Below are 27,735 nucleotides of genomic sequence, written 5' to 3'. Positions count from 1 at the left end.
AGAAGTAGAAAGTGGCATGAAAAGAAAAAGACTCAAGTAAAGTATAAGTATTTCAGCAATTGTACTTAAGCACAGTACTCGAGTAAATATATATATATATATATACTTAGTTACATTCCACCACCGGATGATGATGATGTTGGTTTTCGAGGGGTCTTGTTCCTCTAAACTGTTTTATGGGCCAAGGGAACCACTTTACTCTGTGCCATTGTCCTACTGTCCCCTTGTTTTCCCAGAGACAGATGACTGTGTGCGGTAATAGACGTGTTGTGGCTGTTTCACAGGCCTGTCCCCCGGGGGGGGGGGGGACAGAGGAGGGGCCAAAGTGGAGCGGAGGCGGGGCGCACGGCGCTACGGCTGAGTGGAAAGAAAGTGGGGAAAATACCTGAATGGACAGTCTGGAATAAGTAAGTATGTCATTTTTGTGTGGAAATAATGTCTTGAAAATGGAGCGGCTCGTGGTGATCGTGGGCACATGTGCGCTGTGTTAACGCAGAAGGAGAGGGGAGGACTCTGGGTGCCGGGAGATCTCCGGTCCCCCCCCCCCCCTCCCCAAACAATAGTCGGTAGGTAGGACGCGATGGTCGCCTCTGTATTAAACCACAGGGAAGTTTAGGACCCTCATCGTCCCTATTGTTGTTCTCACCGCGGCCACGTAGCTCTGCGCAGCGATCGGAAACGTGTGGGGGGGGGGGGGAGTGATGTGTTTCTAAATGTTACTGGAGGAGAAAACGGCTCCAGAGAGAGATAGAGAGATGCGCATGGAGAGAATGATCGCGTCTAGTTTGATTGTAGCTATGTAGGCCGACATTTTTTGTTTGTTTGTAATTTTCTCCATGGTGAAGGACTGCTGGGAATCTGAGTGCGTCCATTCATTTTACCGCGAGGGCGTCCCGTTTGGAGAAGGGAAAAGGCGGAAGAAAGGGAACGAGCATTTGGATCATTTTGGCATCAGGACGCGGCCAGTGGGGCCTGGGAGTCTCCCATTGTCCTGCCCTATACTACAACACCCTCTTGTTTCTGTTTGGAGGTCGCACAACTCTTTTCTATTCGCCCTAAATGATCCCGGCTCCTCACAGTAAGTCGGTCCCCCTTATTGTGCATGTGGAATATTGTTGCATTATGGATGCAGCTCTGGCTCTTGATCCATGTTGTTATATCCACCGGTGGGAAGCTAAAATGTGTCCAAATGGCGTTGTTGCGCCGTTCAAATGCCAACTGAAAGAGTGCAAATGTTGCTGCAGTATCGTTATCAACAGGCCCTGGTTTCCTTCATATACCTGCTGGCTTTAGAAGTTATTTATTTTATAGTGAACATGAAAGATGTGTGCTTTCTTTGCGAGATATAAACTATGTAGCCTACTGCTAAACATACTCATGAGAGTGAGACAATTAGTACCACAGTAAACTGCTACCAGTGGGAGTGTTATAGTGATAAAACAGCACATGAAATACCATTAAGTACCAGAGGGTCAGTGTAAATTGAATGTTAACTGGAATTGTACAGTAATATCACAGTACAGTAAGTAGAGCTTCAGCTAAGCTAGGTCCAGAAATAGTGAGAAGTTCCAATCAGTCATTTCTGAAAGAAAATATTCTTGTTTTGTCTTAAACCCAAAGATATTACATTTTCAACTCTATAAAACAGATAAAATGATCAAATCCTCACATTTAGGAGGATGGAACAATCATATGTTTGACATTTCAATAAACTAAACAATCCATTGATTAGTATTGTTGGCAAATAACATTCTGTTGATCCACAAATCAATGAATGGACTAATTGTTTCATTACTACTGTTCAGTCGGCCTTTCACTTCACCCCAATCACAGAAAACAGACGTTCACCTCTTACTCCCACGGTGCCGCTCGGTTTGGTTTATTAACTAATAAAAGAACGATAAAGTCCTGGGCGACCAAAGTTAATAAGATGAAAACATGTATCCAATGTCTGATTTCAGTAATAGTAGAAGATAGGAACTAAAAGCCGTCAAGTGATCTTATGAGCAAACAATCGTAACATTTTATTCAATAAGCAGATCATAGATGACAGATGCTCATCAGAGCACACACATATCCATCTGTAATCACATCTGGTTTACAACATTGTTGAAGGTGCAAATAGGGCCGGGTATCGTTCCAAAATATTTGATACCAATACCATGACTTTGATACCGGTTCCTAAACGATACCTTTTTTCGATACCAATTTTATAAAACAAAAAGAAATTACAACATTACACTTTACGGCACAAATCGTACTACTTATTTTTCAGCTCCTACTACGTGAGCTCTCTCTTATTACCGTCTCTGTGTAAGGTAGAGTTTTTCCTGCCTGCCTCTACGACGTGTAACGTTAGACAGCCAATTACAAACATTATAAGATCTTGGTAGAAGCATGCTGCTTGCTTATTGGCTCACTGACGCTGATGAAATGTACTCCTTAGGTATTGAAATTGGGTATTGAATGACTAGGCATCTTTCGATACTCGATACTAAGGACGCAATTCGGTCAGTGCCTAAAAAGTATTGAATTCGGTACCCAGCCTTAGGTGCAAACTAGGTTTGTCTCTCAGATGTAACCTTTAGTTTATGAAATGTCAAAACATTTATGTTGGATGTCAGTCACGAGTTCTGGAAGCCCAAGATGACATCTTTGAGCGTCTTTGTTTTGTAGAACCAACTTAAAAATTATTCAATTTACAATAATCTGAGGATCTAGAAAAAAGGATTAATCAGTTATCAAAGTTAGGCATTCGACCAACCAACTATCTGATTAATAGACCCGTTATTTCAGCTCCAGTGTAAACCCTGATGGAATAAAAGGGAAAACGTAACACGTCGCCGATGTGTCTTTAGTAGAGATGGCCCGATACCATTTTTTGCTTCCCGATACCGATTCTGATACCTGAACTTGCGTATCGGCCGATACCGAGTACCGATCCGATACCAGTGTGTCATATATTTCATTATGTTTTAACAACTGTATACTACTATCCCTGTATGGATGTGATATGATTTCTATATCTTTGTTGTCCGGTCTGGCTCAGGTTAAACTCTTTGTGAAACATGAACAAACACAAACGATGAACGCCCCAGAACGTTCTTTTATTATCCAGTTTGACAGTCAGTTATAACGGAGAAAGAACATAAATAAACTACTTTAACGAAGATTTTCTTTCGGGCTTTATTACGTGGTGTCGGATCGGTGCATAAACTCCAGTACTTCCCGATACCGATACCAGCGTTTTAGGCAGTATCGGAGCCGATACCGATACTGGTATCGGCATCGGAACATCTCTAGTCTTTAGGTAAGCTAATGCAGGGCCACACGGAATCTGCGGACGCAGATTAAGGAAATTATTTCCACCATTATTTTATTGAGCAAATTGAACATTAAACTAAACGCAAAAGGCACCATTACAAAGAGAATGATGGTTACATTTTAAAGGGTAGTTTTCTACTAATGCTCTCTTTCAATTTACTATAACATCGCAATGTTTTTCCCATTGCGTTTTTATTCTGCAAGATGATTTGATTTATTATTTATCTCGAACAATCAACAACGTTGCAAAAGAAATTAAAAAAAATGAAAACACAAACAATCAGAATTTACCAAAGACCAAAAAAAAGCTTGAGAAAGAGCAGGCGGAAGCATACAGCTTTTTATTAGGTCCCGCCCCTACTTCACAACATCATATTATTACTAAACAAATAGATTTGCAAATACAGCATACAATATTTCAGGTCTTATAATAACTTACAACAATACCTTTTACATTACAATTCCATTTCTATGTTTCGGTCTATTCCTTTCTGTATTGGTCAAGTATTGATTTCTTTGATCTATTTTTGAACTGAATGATATTATGGCTCTGTTTGGTGTCATTGTTCAGTCCATTCCATAAGGTCGCCCCACAAACTGATATTGCGATGACGATAACAAAAACGATTTATTGTGCAGCCCTGGTAGAAAATAGTTCCCAACAAAACCTGTTAACATCTGCAGGTCATCTTGTATAACTGGGTACACTGTTCCCTGAAAGGCATGTTGTGGTTGAGTTTATCAAATGTCATTTTTAAATGCTTGGAGAACCCGCTCATTAAATTTCACTCAGCAGCAGACATCTCAAAACCCCCTCAGAGATGCAACTAGAACTACATGGCTAGACACAACTATAAAGAGGTAATATTGTTTATGGTTTGGGTAAAACTGACCCTCAAACATGTTTGTCTAAGTGGATTTATTACGAAACATATACGCCCCACACTGTCTAATGGACCAGAGTCCTGTATCTGAACCACATCTATCTGATCTGACCACTTCCTGTCTCCTCAATACTTTGTTTGGATATGAAGACCGATAGTGTGCAGAGGTCTCTTTGAATGACAGCGCTGAGCAGAGGGCAGGCCTGTTGGTTCAACCATATCCTGTTAGATATGCACACACACACACACACACCTGCTCCATGCGTGCACAAAGGCTGACAGTAGCAGTTGTCTTGTTTTTCGCTGGTTTTACTGATGTCGTCGTCGCAGCAGTGGGTGGTGTGTGTGTGTGTTGTGTGTGTGTGTGGCCCTGTGGTACAGTGATGAGTCTCTTCCCCTGCTCGTCTCTGGGTGTGTGTACGCTTATTTTCACAGTTGGCGTATAAGGCCTCAAATGGCCGTTGAATGGAGCTGGTCATTTCAGAGATGGCCCAGATTGCTCTCCCACCCTGACAGCTGCTGTCTCAGCGCCAGCAGCTTGAAATGTTTGATGACAGCTTGATTTCTTTTTGCCTTTGGGGAAAATAGAGGCTGTAAAATCCTACATCTGCTTGTTGTAAACGCAGTGTGGCGCGAGCTTCACGTTTACAGCACCTCAGAGTGCTTCACATAATGCACAGGAGGCGTTAGATCAGAAATCCAGGCATTACTAACACCAAAAAAAAGGGATAGAAATCATTCTTAAAAGAAAGAAAGAGGTGCATGGTGGACAGTGGTGGATTAACGCGAGCGCTGAAGATTCAGTCAAAGGCCGTGGAAAACAAAGATGTTTTTCAACTACAACAAAACTTATGAAAGAAATGAGATATAGCTCTAATATTTGTGAATATTCATTTTAAAAACTAAAATCATAATTAGGGCTGGGTATCGTTTGGAATTTTTCAATACTGGTGCCAGTGCAATACCCTTTGGTTTTAGTGCAGACACCAAAACAATACTTTACTTTCTTTTCAAATGCGTCAACGTTTAATGTGTCTGGACAAAAAGCAGCCAAATAAGAACTTTGATTAACTAAAATAGACTTTAAATTAGTATTTAAATAAGGAAATATCTGACCAATGCATAGGTAAACAAGATTCAGAAGCATCCAATGCCAGTTTTTGATACTTGGTGCAAGAGAAACAGCATTACTTACAGTATTATACCCGACCCCAATCATGATGTTTTATTATACAGGTGTACTCATGACTATAATTTCTACTTTGGCGTTGTTTAAAGTGAAGTGTCTTTAAGCGGGGCTGTAGGCTACCATTGAAAGCACCATGGGCATGTCCTTTAATTTCATTTAACGACATGAGGAGAAGAAGTGTGCATTCTTCAGTTATACATGTTATACATGGTGACTGTTTTTAGACAAAAAGCTCAATACGTTGAACCAAAAGGAGCACATATCTGGCACCAGACCGTACTGTATGCAGAGAGATCAAATTAGCAGAAGATACAATTGAAAAGATAAAAACATTTTGAGTTAGAATTCTTTGGTTGGAGTAAGTCATATTTGGAGTTTCTTTGGTGGTTTGTAAAACTAATGTCTTAGGTCAGTGGGTTTTTGGTGGAGGACTTTGGATTCATTATCACATAGTATTTCTAAAATACTGGCTATACGGCCCTTTTGTAGGAGAGATCTTATGTGCTTATATTAATGTAGAGAACAGTTATCTTTGCTATAAGTTAATGACAGATTTTAAATGGCTTCGTGCTCCCTTTGGCCCAAGCTAAAAGAGCACCTAAGCGTGGCACCAGTAGGCATGCATTCCAACATAATTACTGTTTAATCTCAGACCACACACCTATACAGCTTGTCACTGAACTGGTCTGTTGTCTTTTAAATGCAGCGCAGAGTGGAGTGAACAAGGGTCATTTTCTTTCTTTTTTTAGAAGTCAGACTTTGACTTTGAGGCAGGGCTGTGAGAAATAAACGACTGTTTGGTTAAGAACGGCTGTCCAGCAACAGAAACTGTGTTCGACGAATCGGTGTGTTCTTAGAAGAAGATGATCAAAAACCACAAACCGGTTATGATTTCACAGAACGGGCTCTCACTTGTGTTCAGACAAACCTTTTTATACGCTGTGAATTAATTGAACTTTAATGCTGCTGACTGAAGTCGATGAGAAGAGACCTGCTGACGCTCACTAAGTAGGCCATACGACACTGGGATGAATAGGAAACCTTATCCATGTCAACGCTGGGCCACACCCCTGTAGATCAGGTGCTCTGTCATATTACCATTGCCAGACCTTCCTCCACAGCGCTGCGGAGGAAGGTCTGGCTAGTCCACACAGCATTCTGGGATGGGAGAAAAATGTGCTCTGGTTTATTGGCATTTCTTTAAACCAATCACCATCGTCTTGGGCGGCGCTAAGCGCCGGACACAATGGTGGCGCCTCTGCAAAAAAGCCTCAGGAAGGAACTTCTTTTGGTCGAACGTGTGTACGTTCAAAGGTTGTTTTAGTCGTGCAACAGAAGACTCAGATTGGACAGATAGTCTAGCTAGCTGTCTGGATTTACCCTGCAGAGATCTGAGGAGCAGTTAACCATAGTCCTCAGAAATCCACCGGAGTTTAGAACGCCAACACAAAGGAAGAGGAAGGTAACAGACATCCGGCACCGGAACAATCCCGACTATATTGTCACTAACAGCCGGACAGACGACATAGAGACAGACAGACAGGTTTGTCTCAAACTGCAGTTGCAGTTGATGACCCACTGCTGCTCAAGGATCAGGGGATCCTTTTATATTCAATATATATAAATACTTTTATATTTATTTCATAAACAGGCCAACACCAGAAAGGAAATATTATAATCTGATATACCAAAAAAAGGAAATATATCACTTTGTAATATAGACTTTTGCTCATATCATCCTGCCCTTGTTAGGTTATGTGAGGCTAGATTGCAAACCAGTTTCTTTGCTCTATTCAAGCATTTGTGTCTTTTGAAAGACATGGAGGTTAACGTAGGCTCCACTTCAAAAAGACCACCCTAAACACTTTCATACCATATGTGTCTCATTATGTGGTTCGCGGGTCAAACGTATGTGTGACATCATGTTGGCTCGCTAGCTGAAAGGTCAGGGCTGAATGTCGATGTCATTCCTTCAGAATGAAAACAAGAAGAGTTTCTTTGTGAAGCCTCTTTTTTTTTTTCTGCTGAAATTCAGCAGTCATACGGAGAGAAATCCATGTAGAGATGTCTTCAACCACTACAGCCTCAAAAGTCTAGAATACAATGCAGCAAGTAATGCAATGTTTGTTTTGACATTGCATCATACTATTTACAGTCTTGTCAGAAAGCTGTATTTACTGTTATATGCAGTGCTGGGTATTTATTCAAATAACTCCATATACTTGTACACTAATACACTAAAAAAAGCCTGTCACAATTTCTTTAAGCCCAAAGTGATGTCCAAATTTTTTTGTCCAAAACCCAAAGAGCTTTCATTAAGTCAGATCACTAAGGATAACTGGATAACTTTTCAAAATAAAGCCTTTTGACGTTACCCGTTCCCAGGGGGTTTTTTTCTGGGTTTTTACCAAGTAATCCTGCTTCATGAGACAGATTGCAGAACAAGATATCTTGACAAAAACTTACAAGAATACCATACATTTGTTATAGATATTCATGGTCCTCCTCACAGTCTTCATCTCTGTTTTTTTGGGTGATTCCCCCAACTTATCATCCAACACCGTCAGGGTGACCGGTCAACTTTTGATCATTCTTCTGTATCTCAAAAAACATTTGCAAAATGTGCTCGAAATGTAGAGTATTCATGGTCCCCATAGGATGAATCCTTTTGGCTTTGGTGACCACCCCGCCCTTACCTGTTGAACCACCGTTGGGCTACATTTTCGAGTTGTACCGAGGAAATCTAATGGGCAGATTTCATGCTCTCCAGATGATTATCTCTCCACCTTTTTGACACGCTGACGCATCCACCTACCTCAGCATGATTTTTTTTTTTTTGCACACGTCATACCTCATAATATAAGATTAAGAAAACCTTTTGATGTGAATGACTTTTCCTTGAGTGTCGCCGTCACAACAACCTTTAGTTATCTACACAATATTTGCTGTGCCCAACATACATTGCACCTTTAGCGGTCACAGGTGGGATTTATACTTCTATTCATGGGCCTTTTTAATTGCTCTCTAGGGCCTTTTCGATACATATGGGCCCTGCATGGCTTTGGCTATGGTAGTTATAACTATTGAGATAGACATTCGACATGTTTGCGTCTGTGAAACTGCTACAACATTTAGTTTCACAGAGCATACTGATAGATATGTGAAAGTCATCATGATATGCAAACAAAAACACTTACATGAGATAACTGCATGCATAACAGTAAATCAGCTGATGTGGCCTGACTCTTGTTGCAGTCTCTAAGTGCTTTGAAATACGGACAGTGTTGCTGTAATTGCTTAATTGTTATTTTTACGAGGTGGCGGGTAAACATTGAGGCCAGGTGATGAATTTAGATTGTTATTTTGGCCAATGTTTCTCTGTCTGTGAAGGCAAGTTCCAGCTAAACTTTCACAGCCATTAGATAAAAACACTGTTTAGATTTAGTTTATTGCCGGTCTAAAAATATGTGGTTTGTCTGGGAATCTGCGAGCACTCTCTCTCAGCCCATTTCCTACTTTACCCCCACTTAAATCTGCTTCTTCATGTAAATCTGCAGCGACTATCTGAAGGACAGATCTTGAGTCTCTTTAAAATGCTTTTTCAGTGTCGTGCAACAGTACAATATCTAAAATACGCGTTTGGCCGTGTTGTGTGACATTCAGAGGGCAGATCCCTCTCTGTTGGAGAGTTTATATGGCATAAAAGCACAGTACCACTCTGTACGTAAGATGCTCATTCCTTTGCCATTACTAAAGATAAAATCTTATGATGATACTCCATGAAGAGGCTGTTAGTCATTTAAGTTTTGTGGTTTTGAATAGGCATGTTGAGGTTTTGCACATGGCTGCAGGGATCCAGAAGCTTCTCCAGTCTGGTAAGACTTAGTGGGTTTATTGGTACTGGATGATGGGCGCGTCCTCGTGAGACAAAATATGAATGCAAGATAAAAGGGAGTATGATGAGGACAAACTTGAAGAAATCCCACAGACGGATTTGTCGCTGAACAGCATTTGGCGTGAAAGGAAGTGGATTTTCAACACAATGGCGTTGATGGAGCAGAACAACCCCATTAAGTTAAATCAGGACCCTGTAAGACAGTGATGGCAGCAAACATCCCTCTCCATTTCCCACAGAGGTCCAATCAAAGCCAGCAAGCGTCACTCGCCCTTTATCAATTAACCAGCATATGACAGCCCAACATCCGTCATGCCAGCACTTTTATTTTGGCGATTTTTCGGCAGCGTGGAGAACAGAGTGTCAGAGGGCGGCGTAAGGTCAAGTTACCACGGCAACTGTCAGCCTCCAATCCCCCTCCAGCTGAACACCCTCTTTCATCGCCATGGCAGCGGAGAGGCCCTGTTTCCCAGGGGACGAGGGGAGTGCAGGAGGGAATGTGAGACGGCGAGAGGGAGGGAGAGGGCAAACAAGTTTTGTGAAAACACAGTAATCCAATATGGCTGCTATTGTGTCCGAGCTAACGGCGGCTAAAGCTGGCTTCTTGGTGAGAGGAGATACAGTCGTTTGATGATTAACCTTGGCCGAGACCCGGAAGACCGAGTGATGATGAATAAGAACACCGAGCTGAAAAGGCTCACTTTAGTGGGTTAATGTGTGTCGCTGGGAAGATCACAGTACTCAGTGTGCCAGGGGAAGAGGTTTGATTCCCACAGGAGCCAACAACCACATACACGGACTCTTAATTTTACGTCATATTTGTCAATTAAACTGACTAATGTCCATGTTTGACTGATACGCCCTCCTGAAACCTGATACTGATCCCGATAGTCTCTGAGGGAATATTTCTCTGCCAATGTTTGTAAATAGTACAATTTTCATACTTGAACTTGTCATATTTTTGTGATTCCTTCAGTTTTATTCGTGACTGGTCTGAAACATTTAGGTCGTTATGGTGCATCAGAACTCTACATTTAAACCACTTCTAAAACAATTAGCAGAAACATTGTTTTTAAAAGAAAAAAGTGCTTGTTCCTGCCTCTACAATGTGAAAATTTGCTGCTTTTCTCTGTTTTATATAATTGTAAATTGACTATATTTGGGTTTTGGGCTGTTAGCTGGACAAAACTAGCAATATTAAGACATCACCTTTTGCTCTGGGAAGTGAGGGAGATTTTTATTACGTTTTTTTATTTTACACTTTTACAGACAAAAGTTGATAAATCCATCAGTGAGGAACACAAACATTAGTTACAGCCCAAATGTAAACACAGACTAAATATATTTAAGATGTGTTGGGGAAACTGTGGCATACATTTAAGCTTATAAATAAAATAACACTACTAAACAATCAAAACTTTGAGAAGATCATTAAAACAGGAACCTCAGATCACCAGATCAATGGTGGATGACATGACATGGCTGGACAATGTCTACTAAAAGGCCGGCATCAGCCCATTATATTAACAAACTAATATTGGTCCGGCATTTAACTGTGTTTACAATTAGTGTTATGTGCAGTTAAGTTTCGTTCTGAAACCATTAGAATCTAAGTCAGTCACTTAAAGGGGCCCTATGGAGTTTTCTTGTAAACAAACAAAATTCACTTGCATTCACATTTACTCACCAAATGTTGAAAGCATTTCCTTTCTCATAAGACATTTGCAAAGTCGCTTTTTTAAGTATTTTTAATCCAGCATTGCTCACTAGCATACATCTTCTTCTTACCTGCCTTTACTGGCACATTGGACCATATTTTAAAACCATTATTGTAAAAGATGTATATTTAAGTTTTAAACAATTACATTAATTAAAGTGCTCATATTATGCTTTTTGGCATTTTCCCTTTCCTTTATTGTGTTATATATCTTTTTGTGCATGTAATAGTCTTCCAAAGTGAAAAAGCCCAAAGTCCACCCCAAAGGGACTTACCATCTCCAACAGAAAACACTGTTCACAAACTGCTCCAAACAGCTCTATTGTAGTCCAGCCTTTACTTCCGTGACAAACGTGGTCACTTTGTAACACATGTTATAATGCTCGCCTAGCTGCTAGCGTGGCACTCCCTCATACTCTGCTTCTGATTGGCTAGTAGTCCTTACCTAGCTACTGCGCATGGGCGACTCCCAACAAAGATGGAACATAAGTGAGATGCCTCACTCTGTAGCTAGAACAGAGAGCTCAACACACAGGGTGAAAAGAGGAGCTGCAGCAATGTGCAGTACAACAAAAATATGGTGTTTTTTGAAAATTAAACCATGTAAACCTATTCTGATATAACCTCTAAATACAGTATAAAATAAAGTATGAACCTGAAAATGAGCATAATGTGACCACTTTAAACTCTTTTTAAACGTGCTGTTTAAATGCCAGCTATGAAGGCAGTGTTTCCCAACAGTGTTGATCTTGTAGATTATACCAAGCCAGCAATGCTAATTATATACAAAGAAACAAAGTTCAGAAAAAATCCAGAGGACCTTTAAGTGTATCCGTCTAGATGGTCTGGTGTGATAACTGTTAGAAATACAAGGCAGGAAGTTCACAAGAATGGCTTGGAAATAAACCCTCCTCTATATTTTCAGTGACGTCCATTCACTCAACACATACACCTTTATGACTGATGATCAGAGCCAAATGGAATGGGCAGATTTTCTTTTTTTTCTTTTTTTCAGTGGTTATAAAATCTGCCTCATTTAGCGGACTGTTTGGGCTGCTTGGGGTCAAGAAGTGTTAACATTCTGAGTTTTATTTTCATTTTTTGAATTTGTTTAAAAATCTGTGTAAAATTCTGCGTCCACAGGTTATGTCTGGCCCTGCTTATGACTGTTGATCTTCAGAGTCGTTTTGAATGAGAGGTTCATGCATCATAATCCAGAGCAGATAAATATATGGACAGCCGTATGTGATCCTCAGAAACAAGTCACAGTATTTTGTAGGGGTGTAACAATACATCGATCTGGATCGACATTGATTAAATCATCAACAATTTAATATTATCGACACAAAGTGAAAATATCGATACATATCGTCATCTTTAAAGTGTCCATATTATGAAAAAATCACTTTTTCTGGGATTTGGGGTGTTATTTTGTGTCTCTGGTGCTTCCACACGCATACAAACTTTGAAATAAAACATCCATGCTGTTTTGAGTGCGATATGGGTTTCTGAATGTGTCCCGCCTTCAGTCTCCGGGTGAGCTGTTCAAAATCTGCACGGCTTTCTATGTAACTAGCCGAAATGAGGGGCCTAGGGGGCTAACCGTTAGCGTGCTAGCATGCTAGCTTGTTCTCAATGGCAAAACTGCTACAACACACACAAATTCACCCTGATCTACAAAATAAATTGTATAGAACTACTTACATCTCCCTGTGCTGCAGGTATTCCACACAAAGTTAGAAGTGCGCCCTCATTTAGAAGAAGTCTCCCGGCTAATCCTGCCTTGTACAGGCTGAAGTTGCAGAAACAGCTAGCTAGCTCATGTAATCCTTACCTAGCTACTGCGCATGTGCGACTGAAAACAAAGATGTTACAGAAGTTGCGAGGTCTCACTCTGTAGCTAAAACAGAGACCTGACACAGGGTGAAAAGAGGAGCTGCAACAATGTGCAGTACAACAAAAAATATGGTGTTTTTTGAAAATTAAACCATGTAAACCTATTCTGATACAATCTCAAATTACAATTATGAACCTGCAAATGAGCATGATATGGGCACTTTAAGATGTGCCTTTATTTTGAAATTCCCACTTTATATTTATTCTTTTTATTAAAGAGTAGTTTGTTTTTTAATTTAAATGTCTGGAAGAGCTTAGTAATGAAATTGTCAAATCATATTTTAGTTGCTTTTTGTAAATACATGTAAATTGTAACTGTGTTAAAGGGGTTTATGTATCGTCTCGTATTGGTCACAGGCCCCTGAATCAAATCCAATCGAAATTGTATATTGGCATCAGTATATTGTGATATCAGTAAATATTGTATCAAAGAATGCATTAGGGCTGTACATTATATCGTATTTTTTATCGTCAACGCAATAACAACTGCCGCAATAAACACATCGCGAAGGCTGCGACGTATGGCAAAAAACACTCACAGATTTTTTTTAATTAGTTGAAAGGAAACTTTAAATGCATGTCTTTTTTTTTTTTTACTTTTATATTCAATTCAGTGTTAAATGTGTTCAATCAAAGAATGTTAGAAAAAGTTTTCCTTTAATTTAACAATTCATTTGTTGTATTTTAGCAGAATACTGAAAGCAGCAGAAAGACAGAACTGAGTATACTTTCATATCTATATTTATCGCAAGTAATATCGTTATCGCAATATTCAACAACGTTATCACATATTTTCCTCATATTGTGCAGCCCTAGAATCGATACAGTATGATTTACACCCCTATTATTTTAAAGTGTTAACCATGACTCTCTCTCTTGGCCCGTCTCTTTCAGATCCGGCCCCCTCAGCTATCCCCTGCTGTGACTCTCCCACCCCTCTTCTCCTCCTTGCTGTAGCCTCCCCCGCTCTCCCTCCTCCCTTCTCCTGCTCCCTCCTCATCGGCCTCCAAGATAGATTCCCTCAGGAGTAAGGTTGACCTGCTCAAGCTGCCCCTGGCTCTCACCACCAAGTCCATCTCTGAGCGCAAGAGCCAGCTGGGAGGAGTGGGCGAGCAGCGCCGCCCGGGAGGAGGAGGAGGAGGCGGGGCTCGTAAAGCTCGTTCACCGCCCACCCGAGACATGGACAACGAGTCGCAGTACTCGGGCTACTCTTACAAGTCCTCACACTCCCGAAGCTCCCGAAAGCACAGGTGGGTGTAACACAGATGACATCATTTTAACATCATTTTTCTCTTGCTGCCATTTTACCAACAACTACTTCAGTCAGGAACACTCTTATAATGATTTAACCATTTATTGCAACAAATGGAAATCCAGTTATGCTTGGCGCTGATGGCTCCACTCTTGATAGTGCTCCCTGGACCAGCCAAGCAGCATGCTAAGCTGAAACAAACTACTCTTTAATAAAAAGAATGAATATAAAGTGGGAATTTCAAAATAAAGGCGCATCTTAAAGTGGCCATATTATGCTCATTTTCAGGTTCATAATTGTAATTGTGTAATTGAGATTGTATCAGAATAGGTTTACATGGTTTATGGATATTTATGATCAGTGTGAATGATGAGTAAATCTGTTTTGGGAATCTGAGGAACTTCAGTAAAAATATATTACTGCTGGTTAATATATCACAGCCTAAACATGCTACATCAAAACATCTTTCACAGTTAGAGTAAAAAGAAGTACTTTGCCGCCACACCTCCCGTAACCCAGAGTGTCGCTGTGCGTTTGCCTTCCAGGGATCGGAGGGATCGCCACCGCTCTAAGAGTCGAGACGGCAGTCGTGGAGACAAGTCGGTCACCATCCAGACTCCTGGAGAGCCGCTGCTGGATGCAGAGTCGACCCGTGGAGATGACCGGGTCAGTCACGCAGCTTTCTACACACGCTTGTCCATTTAAAAGCCACACTTATTTAGCTGCCAATTATTAATCACCTCTGTTATTGGTTGGTGGTTCCAAAGGTGTCAGTGACTTTGTAAACATTTTTTTTGGTATTTTAGCTTCTTTACCAACTAGCAGAGTTGTAGTCAAGACCACCTAAAGTGTACCAGTGACCAGAGTGTATCGAGACTTTGAGGGGTTGAGACCAAGTCCAGACCAGTGCGAGTCCCACACTAACCCTAACCCTACTAGATCTCTGAAACATACAGTATATACACAACCAGCTGATATGTATAGCTCATATTGGCTAAATCTCTTTGGGTGAGGGGTAGTCTCGCATTGCCAGACCTTCCTCCACAGCATTGCGGAGGAGGGTCTGGCTAGTCAACACAGCATTCTGGGATGGGAGAAAAACATGCTCTGGTTTATTGACATTTCTTTAAATCAATCACAATCGTCTTGGGCGGTGCTAAGTGCCGGACAGAGCCACGGTGTCTCTGCAAAATAGCCTCTGGAAGGAACTTGTTTTGGTGGAACGTGTACGTTCAAAAGTTGTTTTAGTCGTGCAACAGAAGACTCAGATTGGACAGATAGTCTAGCTAGCTGTCTGGATTTACCCTGCAGAGATCTGAGGAGCAGTTAACCATAGTCCTCAGAAATCCACCAGAGTTTAAAATTCCAACACAAAGAAAGTGGAAGGTAACGGACATCCGGTCGAAAAGGAGGACATCCCAGGAGTGTCATCCCGGAAGTGGCACGTCATGGATATAGACTACAGTAACAGTAACAAATGTTAAATAAAGAATGAGTCAAGTTATTGGTTGCATTTGAAGCAGGATGTTTTACATCCAATCACATTAATGATGTTAACCATAGACTGTATAATATTAATGGACAAAGCATCCGGTTCAGCGAAGTACTGCAAATGCGGAAGTGCCTTAAACCTGCATTCTATCTGAATTCCAGCAGGGGGCGACACGTGCGGTTGCAAAAGGTCGGTTTCTGTAGAAGTCTAGGAGAAAGTGAACCACTTCTCACTTGATTTATTACCTCAGTAAACAGTTTCATAATGAGTTTATGGTCTCAATCGCTAGTTTCAAGTCTTCTGCAGAATCATGTTAATTATTTAATTATGATTTAAAAATCTGCGATAAAGCAGGGGGTGTTTCAGGGCGTGGCTATGATGTGATTGCCAGTGAAAGTGTGTAACGTAGAGTGTAAGCAGCTCCTCCCTCACTCTTCCCTCTCGTCTAAAATCGTCACATCCGCAACCAGGATGGCATCGCCCGTAACGGCAAACTCGACGACTCATAACAGATCTCCACAAACCAAAGGGTGACGTCACACGTGCTCTGTCCATTAATATCATACAGTCTATGATGTTAACGCGCAAATCAGACAACGTACAGGCCATTTAGTGTTATCCCTGCAGTTGTGGTCTTGACTGGTCTTGAAATAAAATGCGGTGGATTCGGAGCCGAGACCTTCAAACAGCGGTCTCAAGACCAAAACCGATCTTGAGTACTACAACACTGCCAACTAGAAACTCTAATATAAATAGAATTTGCCTTTCTCCTATCGAAAATGTTGCTTGCTATGATCCCTTTAGAGAAAATGGTTCTTCTGTAGAAGTTAACATTCCTCTGATGTGTCTCAGAGGAGCTGCCAGTCACTGTGTTTCAGTCCTTGTCTGTCTGGTCAGTCAGTTGGGAAAGAGCAGGTGTTGTCTGGTGGTGTGAGTCTTAAAATACTGAAGACGTATTATATTAAGTTTAAAAGGCATGTGTTCATTTAAGAGACTGAGGATGTTTGTTTGTCCCTAGATGAAGAGAAGAGGCGTCTTTCTTTAAATAGTAAAGAGGCATTTGTATTTAAGCCTAACCAACCTGTCACCCTTCCTGGTGCGAGTGCCGGCCCAAAAATGGCCACATGGATTTCTTATATAACTTCATATACTTTTCTGTAATTATGACTGAGTTTAGGGACTCTAATATTTTTTTCTGAATTTCTTTTCAGAAAGTAAGGAATACAATGTCTGAAATGATGCTTCTATATCTGTTCAGGCTCTCATTACCTCCTAAACATCTCTTTCATATAAACATCTTGGGTTTCTGCCCTGATGCAGGAAAGATTATCACTAGTCGTTTGTGTAATTCATTATTTAATTGTCAGATGTGGTTAACCATTTTATTCAATTATCTGGTAAAAAGTCCAAACATATTTTTGGTAAAACGTGCAGAAAAACTCAGGTAATCTTGTGTTTCTTCATTTTCATTTCTATTTTTTTTTTGTTGAGTTCTTGTATTCAGCATTTAGAGATATTTTGTAGGTTTTATAGACCAGTGTTTCTTAACTAAGGGGGGTCGCCAAATAGTTGCGGAGAAAAAAAAAAAATGAAATAACATATTCTAGACTGGGGAATGGTTTTTACGTTACTGTGTGAGTTTGGTACATTTCATGTGTTATATTATATTATATATGTTATATTCAGAGCTTCAATTGTAAATCAGGAGGCCTGGAACACAGAAAAGGGTCAGAAAGTGGGTCACAAACGCATCACAAATCCACAGAGCACGGAGCACATTGGACCCGGATAAGTGCTACCTGCTAAACTAAAACTAAACTATCATTAAAGCAAAGCATTATTAGTTTACATGTATTAATCAGAGCATTTACAAAAATCACTCAAAATCAGCAGGGGGAGGACCCGGTACCTTCTTGCCTGGAGGCCACAGTGCTAACCATTGGGCCATGCTGCCACGGTGGCCCAAATAAGTACAAGAGTAACGACAAAAATCAGCATCCACATTTATCCAGCATTTATATCTTCCTCTCTGTCCAACAGGATGATAACTGGGGTGAGACCACCACAGTCGTCACCGGCACCTCAGAACACAGCATCTCTAACGAGGACCTGACCCGCGTCACCAAAGAGTTGGAGGAGTCGACTCCGCTGGAGTGCAAGCGCTTCATTGGCCCGGCTCTGGGAGGCTGCCTGAGCTTCTTTGCCCTGGTCACGCCGTTAGCCTTCCTCATCCTCCCGCAGGTGCTGTGGCGGGATGCCCTAGAGCCCTGCGGGACGCCCTGCGAAGGCCTATACGTCTCCCTGGCCTTCAAGCTGCTGGTCCTGCTCATCTCGTCCTGGGCGCTGTTTCTCCGGCCTCCCCGCGCCACTCTGCCGCGGTTCTTTGTCTTCCGCTGCCTGCTGATGGTGCTGGTGTTCCTGTTCGTAGCGTCTTACTGGCTGTTCTACGGCGTGCGGGTGCTGGAGCCCAGGGAGCGGGACTACAGGGGGATCGTGGAGTACGCTGCCTCGCTGGTAGACGCCCTGCTCTTCATACAGTACCTGGCTCTGGTTCTGCTGGAGGTCCGACACCTGCAGCCCGCCTTTTGCCTCAAGGTGGTCCGGAGCACGGACGGAGCCAGCAAGTTCTACAACGTGGGCCACCTCAGGTTGGTCACACAATGGCAAACATGATGATACAGTTTCCTACAGAGTTCTTGATACCTTTTGTCGCTGAACAAAGATGAATGGAGAATTAATTTAACCCTTGTGTTGTCCTCGGGTCAAATTTGACCGGTTTTCGAAGTTTCTATATAGAAAATATGGGTTTCTTTCAACTAAATTGCAAAAATAACATGGGTAGTTCCATACACAAAACAGGCTGTAATTATGCATTAACATACATTCCTCTGATCTTAACTATTAGCTAAAGTACAAAGTAATTAATAATTTCTGGGTTTTTTAACTCAAAAATTAGGCATAATTTAATATGAATAGTGTAAAACTAGCAGTGATAAGTTGGAATGAAGAAGATGTAACACAGAATTGGACAATGTAACAGACCGGGTCAATTTTGAGCGTGGTTGATGGGAAGACAACACAAGGGTTTAAAATAAGATCAGGCTACACCCTTTAAAAAGTATGTTGTTTGGGTTTGTTTTTTTTACAATAAAAGACTTCTTTCCAGACAAAATACCACATGCCTGTGTGTTTAGAATTGTAATGCCATTATAGTATCTTTAACATTATTCTGATAGCTAGAAGTTTTTGTTTGTAGAAACAGGATACGATCCTGTGTAACAACATATTCTATGCTCCGAGGGCCACTTACTGGCTTTCATGAGTGTTTACTGTAAGTACATCTTATGGTCTTCCGTAGTTCATTCAGCTTCAATTAGCTGCTGGAGCCCCATTAACTCTCTGCTCCTCCTGTCCTCAGTGCTATATATATATATATATATATACACACACACACACACCATATTTATATAGTTTTTCTATGCTGGAATACTACTTGCGCCTCTGAAATCAAAATATAAGCAAAAACCTGAAGATAAGGAGGGTATTGACAGTAAATTGTTGCCCTCTTCAAGTCAGGGCCTCAAGATCAGATATTAAAGTGAGTAACATTTTAGATTCAATTTGCAGAGACCAGTTGACACAAAATAAACCTGGAGCTTTCGGGGCCCAGTGACCTCTGAGGTCCTGGAGCACTGGCCTTGATAAAGTAAACAATAGTTTGAGGTGTGACATTGTAGATCTAGATGTTTATTTTGTTTTAAAACTGCTTTCAGCAAATGCATGACTACACACTGAGTTTACAAATCTATATTTGACTTCATTTTAATAGTGAGTACAACATCTGAACAGAAGATATTCCTGAATATTCCTTAAATTTCTGCTTAGATTACAAGAAACTTGAAATTGTAGAGCTATTTACCGTTATTAACCCTGAGTGTTTATACAGTTTATAGCGTGTCTGCGTGAAGTCAGCAGCTGATGGTAGAGCTGTACTTACTGATGATTGACCCGCTGTGTTTTAGTATCCAGCGGGCAGCTGTCTGGGTGTTGGACCGTTATTACAGCGACTTCTCCGTCTACAACTCTGCCTTGCTCAACCTGCCCAAGTCCATCCTGTCCAAGAAGATGACCGGCTTCAAGGTTTACTCCCTGGACGGTAAATACGGCCTCTTCTCGGCTCTGACGCCTGTTTTCTAAACCCAGTGTTTCCCACTTCTGCAGTTGCCAAGGGATACATGGAAAGATTGTATCCAACTACTGTGATTTGAAAATGTAGAATTTATGATTAGATAAAAAGAATATATACACATATTAACATTGGGTTAAAGGGTAACTACCGTTTTTGTTCAACTTGGACATTGGTCCAGTATTAAGAGAGATCGCTGCAGTCGGCAGCGGCGAAACAAGCTACAATGTAAGTTAATAGGACAACTGTCCAGCTTGTATTTACCTTCACAAAAGTGCTCGTTTTGCCTCTGACAGGCTCAGATTAATATCCTAAGTGTCTGACAACATTATGGAAAGGATTTCTAAGGAGGTCGACCTTTCTGTTAAAGAGAAAGATCCTTTTTTTTTAAAACATAAAAACATCATGTAAATAAACAGTAATTTTAGCATCGTAAAATACACTTCATTCAAAGTCGACAGAAACAAAATAAAGCCGTTTTGGGTCGTTTTTCCACTTTTCCAACCATCACAACTCTAGTCTTGGTTGAAATAAACACATAGTTTACCGATTTACATGTGAAAATATGTTGGCTCTATACACGCTAAAAGTTTTGCTTTTTTTAAATGGAGTCTGGTGGGTTTAGCGCAAGCGGCTTCAGTCAGCGGCTCCAGGTCTCAAAGAGGTTTTAAAGGTCTATCTCTGTAGGGATCCTTTCTATAATGTTGTCAGACACTTAGAACATAAATCTGAGCCAGTCAGCGGCAAAAGAAGCACTTTTGTGAAGGTAAATACAAACTGGACAGTTGCCCTATTAACTTACATTGTAGCTTGTTTCGCCGCTGCCGACTGCAGCGATCTCTCTTAATACTGGACCAATGTCAAAGATTGTTGTTCCCATCAGTCACTTGGACACAAAAACATAGGAAAAACACCTTGTTACCCTTTAACTGTAACACCTAAATACTACATGTTGCAGTTATGCAAGAGAAAACTAGTCAGCAAGCAAGTACAGAAGTTTAAACAGGTAGCTAAAAGTAATGAATAATTGGTTGAAATAGTTAGCTAAAAGGTTAGTGGATAAATGATCAAATATTCAGCTTCATTCTAAGTAGTAGTAGCCTAGTAAGCTAATATTAGTGGGATTGCTGACCAAACCAACCTTAATATTGATAGTTCAATTGTATGAAAAACGTAACAATATCTAATCATGAAGTGTCATACATTTGGAACATACATTGAGAATCGATGAATGGGTACAAGAGTTCATCTGACAGGGCTGTGGGGGAACCTCTGACCAGAAATGTTGGGAACCACTGCTCTAATCCATAACTCTGGCTTTTGTCTCTATTATCATTTGTTGTTATGAACCAGATGACACATTCAATGACATATACTGAGTTTAAAGGGCCGTCCACACCAAGAACGATAACTATATAACTATAAAATATAGTTTTAAAAACTGTTCTAACTCAGGCGGATGGCAGAGCACACACCACGACTATGACGTCAACGACAGTGGCGAACGATATCGTTGGGATCACTTTCAGAGTGATTTGATGAAGGATAGAAACACTGACAGCCAATCAAAATCAAGATCCCCAGCTCTCTGGAGATCTGTGCGCCGCTGTTGCTTGGAGAAGGCAGCGATGTCGGCCACCGGTATACTTTTTTGGTTCATGAAATGTACCTGAGTTTACGAATATCTAGGATATTACTACAGACGTTCCTCTTACGGTCTTACGTTGCAGCATCTGCTGTATTAGTGTATTATGTATTATCAGCTGGAGCAGGATGGATGCTCACATTGTTATGAATGAATGAATGATATTTTATTTACGTGTCATGCCGCTAAGTGACCCATTCCACACGGAATTACATGACACCAATACAAAAGACATTTCATCCACAGCTTCCGGGCCAGTGTCCACACACAACATACTCTACTTTGCACAAAATAAAGAATAAAGAAAACATATTACAGCAGCCACAAAACGATAGTGTGAGCCATAAATTGTCCAAGTAAAAATGTCATACATTAAAAAGCCACAGAAAAATAAATGAATAAGTAAATAAATAAATAGGGAATGCCACTTCCAGACAGAGAATCATCAATACAAAGCCGTCTTTCTTTTATTCTTTTAACCCATGCTTGTTCTACAAAAGTCTGCAAATACAAATGTTTTATGTTCAAACAACCAAACTAACAGATCTATATCCTGCCTCATCTCTTTTACTTCAACTTTGTTAAATAACTGCAATCTTAATTCATGATAATATGGACAATACAAAGCAAAATGAACTTTATAGTTATATTTATGTTTATAGTCATCGATCTTGGTGTGGACGGCCCTTTAACCTTAGATGTGAAACTCAAATGTCAAACTGTTATTTTGCTCTCTCTCTCTCTCTCTCTCTCTCTCTCACTTGAATATGAGCATGAGTTAAATACCTGAGATGCAATCTGCTAATCTCCCCTCCTCTCTGCATGTGTTGTCTTGTAGAAAGCACCACCAATAACTCATCGGGCCAGTCCCGGGCCATGATAGCAGCTGCTGCCCGCCGGAGAGACAACTCCCACAACGAGTTCTACTACGAGGAGGCCGAGATGGACCGCAGGGTCCGCAAACGCAAGGCCAGGTCAGATACACGCTCCTTACTTACAAACACCTGCTGGGATCTGACAGAAGCGGATTCATTGTGATGTGTGATTGGTTGGAGCAGCAAACAGACAACGGCAATGCACCGAGAGAGACGCACTGCAATGTAGTCTTGGTCTGTGTGTGGAGAGAGGGGAGTCGGTGACTAAAGGGGTCGTTTTAGGATGAACATTCAGATGTTTTATCTGAACCCATGTTTCAGTTTGACACTGGAAGATAAGTGGAAGACATGGGGCGGCATATCACAAGTAGGGCTGGATCCAAATCTTCAGATATTTGTTCGTTGGCTAGGTATTCGATTTTCAATTTTGGGATTCGAATATTGTTTTTTTAGTTTTCTTCTCTTTCAATACTGTAATAAAGTTGAGACCGATTCAACTTTCGGAGAAAAGCCACCCGACGCCACGCTGTTTTAAAACAGGTAAAAAAAAACAGGAGTTTGTGTAACAGCTGACTGTTTCCTCAGTCCCTCTGTCTCTTTTCTTTCTCTCTTTCTCCGGGAAATGAAGCTGCCTTCAAGTGTGGTCAAAAATGTTGAGATCTATAAACGATCTGCTGGAAAACAATACATATTATATACTAGAAATAAAAGACAAATAAAGTCTATTTGTGCTACATTGCGGCAATCGCTTGTTGGTCCGAATGTGCCCGGAGTCCTGATCAGTTCTTTGAGGGAGCCTCTTAAAAAAATTGTTTTTATGTTTTGTATAAAAAAATGAATATTGGCAGATGTATTCTAATCAGATAAAACTCTCAAATTGAATATTGTATGTCTGGGCTCTACCCGGCTACACAATGTGTCCTGCAGATATCGGGCATGTTGAATGTTGGGAACAGCAGGTCAACTCGTGCATTTGTATTTGTGTATGACAATTTCAGTTTGAATTGAGCTTTGCCTGCGTTGAAGCTGCCTTGAGTCTGTCTCGTGTGTAAACGGGCACTGGCTCTCACATATCTTCATTGTACCAGCTGTTTGTGAATTAATGCAGAAACTCTGCAATTAAACAGCTCCTCAGTTTGCTGAGAATCTCCTGGGTAATGTTTGGGGCTGCCTGCCATACAGTACCCTGGAAATCCAGAGTTCTCGCGAGAGCACAATTTGAATTTGCTCAGTGAGTCACTCTGGCGTTGAGTAATGATGCTCATTAACTTTGCCCTTGTAGCCGAGCTGCACCAACCACATCGGTGTATCTGATATAGGCGGGCCAGAGGCGAGCTAAACAGATGACGACAGTTTAATCTACCAGTTAGCTCCGCTGGTAGCTAAGCTTTCAGATTTGGGTCTGGATTTCCAGGCTAGCCATACAGCACATACAGTACAGATTCTCAAGGGAAACGCTACGTCAAATGCTAGCTAGAGGTCTCTGTTGAGAAATAACCACGTAGCTGCTGAGTCTGTTAACGGTGCTTTTTCTCAACCCTCTTATAGGTTGGTTGTGGCGGTGGAAGAGGCCTTCACACACATCAAGCGTCTCCACGAAGACGAGGTCGCCTCGTCCCCCAAACACCCGAGGGAGGTGATGGATCCTCGGGAGGCGGCTCAAGCCATCTTCGCCCCGATGGCCCGAGCCATGCAGAAATACCTGAGAACCACCCGACAGCAGGCCTTCCACAGCATGGAGAGCATCCTCACACACCTGCAGTTCTGCATCACACACAACATGACGCCCAGGGTAAAAGAATGGATCACTTTGATCTAGTTTGACACAGCAACTCAATTATTAGCTGTGTTTGAAACCGTTCCCTATCAGAATCAGAAAAAGGTTTTATTGCCACAGTAAGTACACTTATGTGGAATTTGCCATGGTGAAAGTGGCACACATAAACAAGCAAACATTAATATGAAATAAACAATTAATAAAGAAAAACAAATATATACATACAAAATAACTGTTAACTGCATAAGAAAAAAGAGGCTGAATGGGTTGAGTGCAGCATTTGCAAAGAATATACAGTATATGCAATGAAAATAGTGCACTATATAACATGTTCACCATTTTGTAGTGGTTAATTTCATTCAGTATATAGTCCGCTATAAAATACCCACAATGCACAGCTAATTGGAGCATACATGTACCCTACATTTTACTCCCATATACCACAATTACATTTTGAAGTGTAGTGTCCGAAATCTCATTTGGTCATTCCCTATATAATTCACTATTTAATAAGTGAGTGAGTGAGTGAATGAGGGGACGTTTTCAAACCCAGCCAGTTTTCCAGCGTTTTCCATGATAACTAAGCTGCTACATGGTCCCTGTCAGGCGTTCCTGGAGCGGTACCTCTCCCCGGGCCCCACCATGCAGTACCAGCAGCAGAACGGCAGGGGGCGCCAGTGGACCTTAGTGAGCGAGGAGCCGGTGACCTCGGCCCTGCGCCAGGGTCTGGTCTTCTCCCTGCGACGCCTGGACTTTTCCCTGGTCGTCACGGTGACGCCGCTCCCCTTCCTGCGGCTCGGGGAGGAGTTCATCGACCCAAAGAGCCACAAGTTCGTCATGAGGCTGCAGTCGGAGACCTCGGTGTGAAGGCGTCTTCTTCCCCCCCCCCCCCTCCTCCTCCTCCCCCACGCTGTCCTCTCTAGGTGCTCGATCCTGCTGGATGTGGACGGGACATGTGGGAGGCCATGTGGCCCACTCCCCCATCCAATCATCATCCTCCTCCTGTTCCACGATCATCACAGATGCTCTGATATCAAACTGTGATCAGCTCAACGATTGTTCAAACCTGGAATTAAACAGATGCCTTGACCTTTTATTTTTATTTTTATGTTTTTGTCTTTTCCTGTGTTGTAAAATCTCTCTTTGTAGAAAAAAGGGGGACTTTTTTTCTCTCTTTTTTGCTCCCTCTGTTGCTGTAACCACTGGACTGCTGACTCAACACATGAACAACAGATAAGGGGGATTACATCATATGTGTCACTTCCTCTTTCTTGTGTATTAAACACAGACTACCTGGAGCTCAGCTCTGACTGCAGCGCTGGTGTGCCACTGCCCATACGTTTCCGCTCAGTGGATTGTTTTGTGTCAAATGACAAGGACTGTTTTTATATCAAAGGGTGTGACTTTTTTTTTTTTACTTACAGAATGTAGCATTATGTGCTTTGAATTAACACGTGGCTTTTCAGCGGCCTAAAGGCCAAAACGTCTTTTATATATCTGACTGTAAAGAAAAATGGAAGTACCTTCCTAAGCTACTACAGACTACATAATTCATGATTGTCTACATATGCAGGTTTTGTTTTATTCTACACTGTCATTTTTACTATTCATTTTACAATTTAAGCAAGAAGACTAAACAAGGGCCCCATGTATACTTGTTATAATCATGCAATCTGTATCTGCTTATCTTACCTGGATAAGGATGTTAAAGCATAAGCCTTGAGTATTATTCTGAATTTTCTTTATTGTCAACAAATCCCATTAAAATCCCAGAAATCCAGCAGTGTGTTAGAATTTGTTTCGATACTTCCTGACTTCCCTGACCCTGTCTGGAAATCTGAAGTCCATTCTTTAAAAAAAAAAAAAAAACGTACACTTTAATAAAAAAAAAAAAAGACTAAACAGTAATTTCCCTAAACAGCTGGGCACAAACATAAATAAAACAAGAGTACGTGTTGCATTTACTGGGCACTATTTGAAGCCGCTGACTAATTTGCTCTATTGAGTATTTACAGCCCCAGGAAGTGCATGTGAGATAAACTCAAATTAACCACAGTGCTCGTGTTCATAATGAAGGAACATGTCGCCCAGTGCGGCGCTGTGACTCACTGATGTCTTCTTTATGGTTTTATATCAGGCTTTGGATGCACAGACGATACTTAGGAGGTTCGGAGGAGCAGTTCATTGTTTTTTTTTGTTTTTTTTGTCTTTTAATGGGATTCATTGAGAATAAGAAAAATAAAGATTATCTCCAGACTTATCTTTTAATGCAGGGTGTAAATGCCGAACTACTTAACGTGGAGCTGGTCTGTATTGCATTGGGATTCGATGTCAGCCAGGTGTACGTGCAATCTGTACAATTTTAGCACATTTAAAAAGGAAGAAAACAAAAAAATGACTCATCAAGTTGAAAAGTCATTTTAACAACAACGCTTCCTGTCTTCTCAAACTGTCTGGTAAAAATGGACAGGCGCTCCCTCCCTCTGCCCAACCCCAAATAGAGTTAGAAACAGCGTTCTCAACCCACAGTCCAACTTACTTGTTGTTTCGGAAGCTTTCAACCACATCTCAGCCTTCGTCAGTGGATGGAGTTATGTTTTCATGTTATCTAAATCTGGAATTTGGGAGGAAGAGGAGGAGGGGGGCCGTCAAAGACTAGGGTTACAATCTCCACCTCGTATATGACCATACTCGCACCTGAGCAACTCTATCTGGGGAGAAATGTTTGTTTTTGGTTTAATGACACTATTCTTATATAATGTATTTATAGTAATACAACATATCTGATTCATCACGGATAGAACGATAAAGTCGTGGACCTTTTTTATTTTTTATTTTTTTTTTATCAATACGGAGACAGGCATTCAATGTCGGATATTAAGATATTTTAGAGAAAGTCATTTTCAAAGAATCGATCAAATCTTTTGAGGAAGTACACAATGTGAAAAGGCTCTGGAAACCAAGATCATATAATTAAAGATAACGGTTCTGAAACAGTACTTAGGTACAAATATCAAATGAATGATTGATTTGAAACACATATTGAGGTCTCCTCTCATCTAAAATGAATACGATCTAGCAGCAATTGTTTAGCATTTGTCAGGACATGAGATGTTTTTCTTTTCCTTGATCTTGAACGCACCAAGTCCCTGAGCTCTGCCTTCCCAGAGCACATGTTAATACCAGCTGGATATGGGGACATGGCATAGGCGTAGATTTCAGGGGGGGGGGTGCAGGGTGTATGTCCCCCACGCAATATTTAGAAGAGGTAGATTTGGCCCCCCTTTAAAAAAATATAAAAGACAACGCACTGCCCCCCCCCCCCCCCAAAGGTGAAAATAACAGGCGGTTCAGGGGGCGCAAAACATGTATGGCAACCAACAACTGTGTCTATCTATGCAACATGGGGGGGGAGGGGTTAAAGAACAGGGCCGTAAAAAATAAAGATGTGATTTCATGTCTTTTATGCAGGAAATTTAATGTTGGATGCTCAAAACTCCAGACCCCCCCCAATGTTGAAACTAAACCTACGCCCTTGTGTCATGGTCTATTCCAGGCTTTTTAACAATGTACACATTAAGGAAGTCAGTCCAGTTCAGGCAG

At 41.2% G+C, this 27,735-nt stretch overlaps 1 protein-coding gene across 4 annotated transcripts; it reads left to right on the top strand.

Moving 5' to 3' along the window:
* The first annotated feature begins 300 nt into the window (after positions 1-300).
* Positions 301-27,456, top strand: LOC144526148 (vang-like protein 2). 4 transcript variants are annotated; one of them, XM_078263373.1, is made up of 9 exons: positions 323-407; positions 846-1,078; positions 13,800-14,155; positions 14,703-14,823; positions 17,690-18,297; positions 19,672-19,805; positions 22,319-22,454; positions 23,904-24,147; positions 24,739-27,456. In XM_078263373.1, exons 3-9 carry the CDS (start codon positions 14,085-14,087, stop codon positions 24,997-24,999), a joined length of 1,575 nt encoding a protein of 524 aa, XP_078119499.1. In that variant the 5' UTR covers positions 323-407; positions 846-1,078; positions 13,800-14,084; the 3' UTR covers positions 25,000-27,456. The 4 variants fall into 4 exon arrangements, with proteins under 4 accessions (XP_078119496.1, XP_078119499.1, XP_078119500.1 ...); XM_078263370.1 differs by lacking the exon at positions 846-1,078 and having other exon boundaries at positions 301-407; XM_078263374.1 differs by lacking the exon at positions 846-1,078 and having other exon boundaries at positions 333-411.
* The last annotated feature ends 279 nt before the right edge of the window (positions 27,457-27,735 follow it).

Source organism: Sander vitreus, chromosome 12, assembly GCF_031162955.1.
Source record: "Sander vitreus isolate 19-12246 chromosome 12, sanVit1, whole genome shotgun sequence".
NCBI lineage: Eukaryota > Metazoa > Chordata > Actinopteri > Perciformes > Percidae > Sander > Sander vitreus.
This window is presented reverse-complemented; position numbering and strand designations above follow the sequence as displayed.

Coding starts and splice junctions, on each gene's coding strand:
- LOC144526148 (XM_078263370.1), top strand. CDS start 14,085: ATGGACAACGAGTCGCAGTACTCGGGCTACTCTTACAAGTCCTCACAC. Junction 14,156..14,702: donor CGAAGCTCCCGAAAGCACAG/GTGGGTGTAACA, acceptor TTTGCCTTCCAG/GGATCGGAGGGATCGCCACC. Junction 19,806..22,318: donor CAAGGTTTACTCCCTGGACG/GTAAATACGGCC, acceptor GTTGTCTTGTAG/AAAGCACCACCAATAACTCA.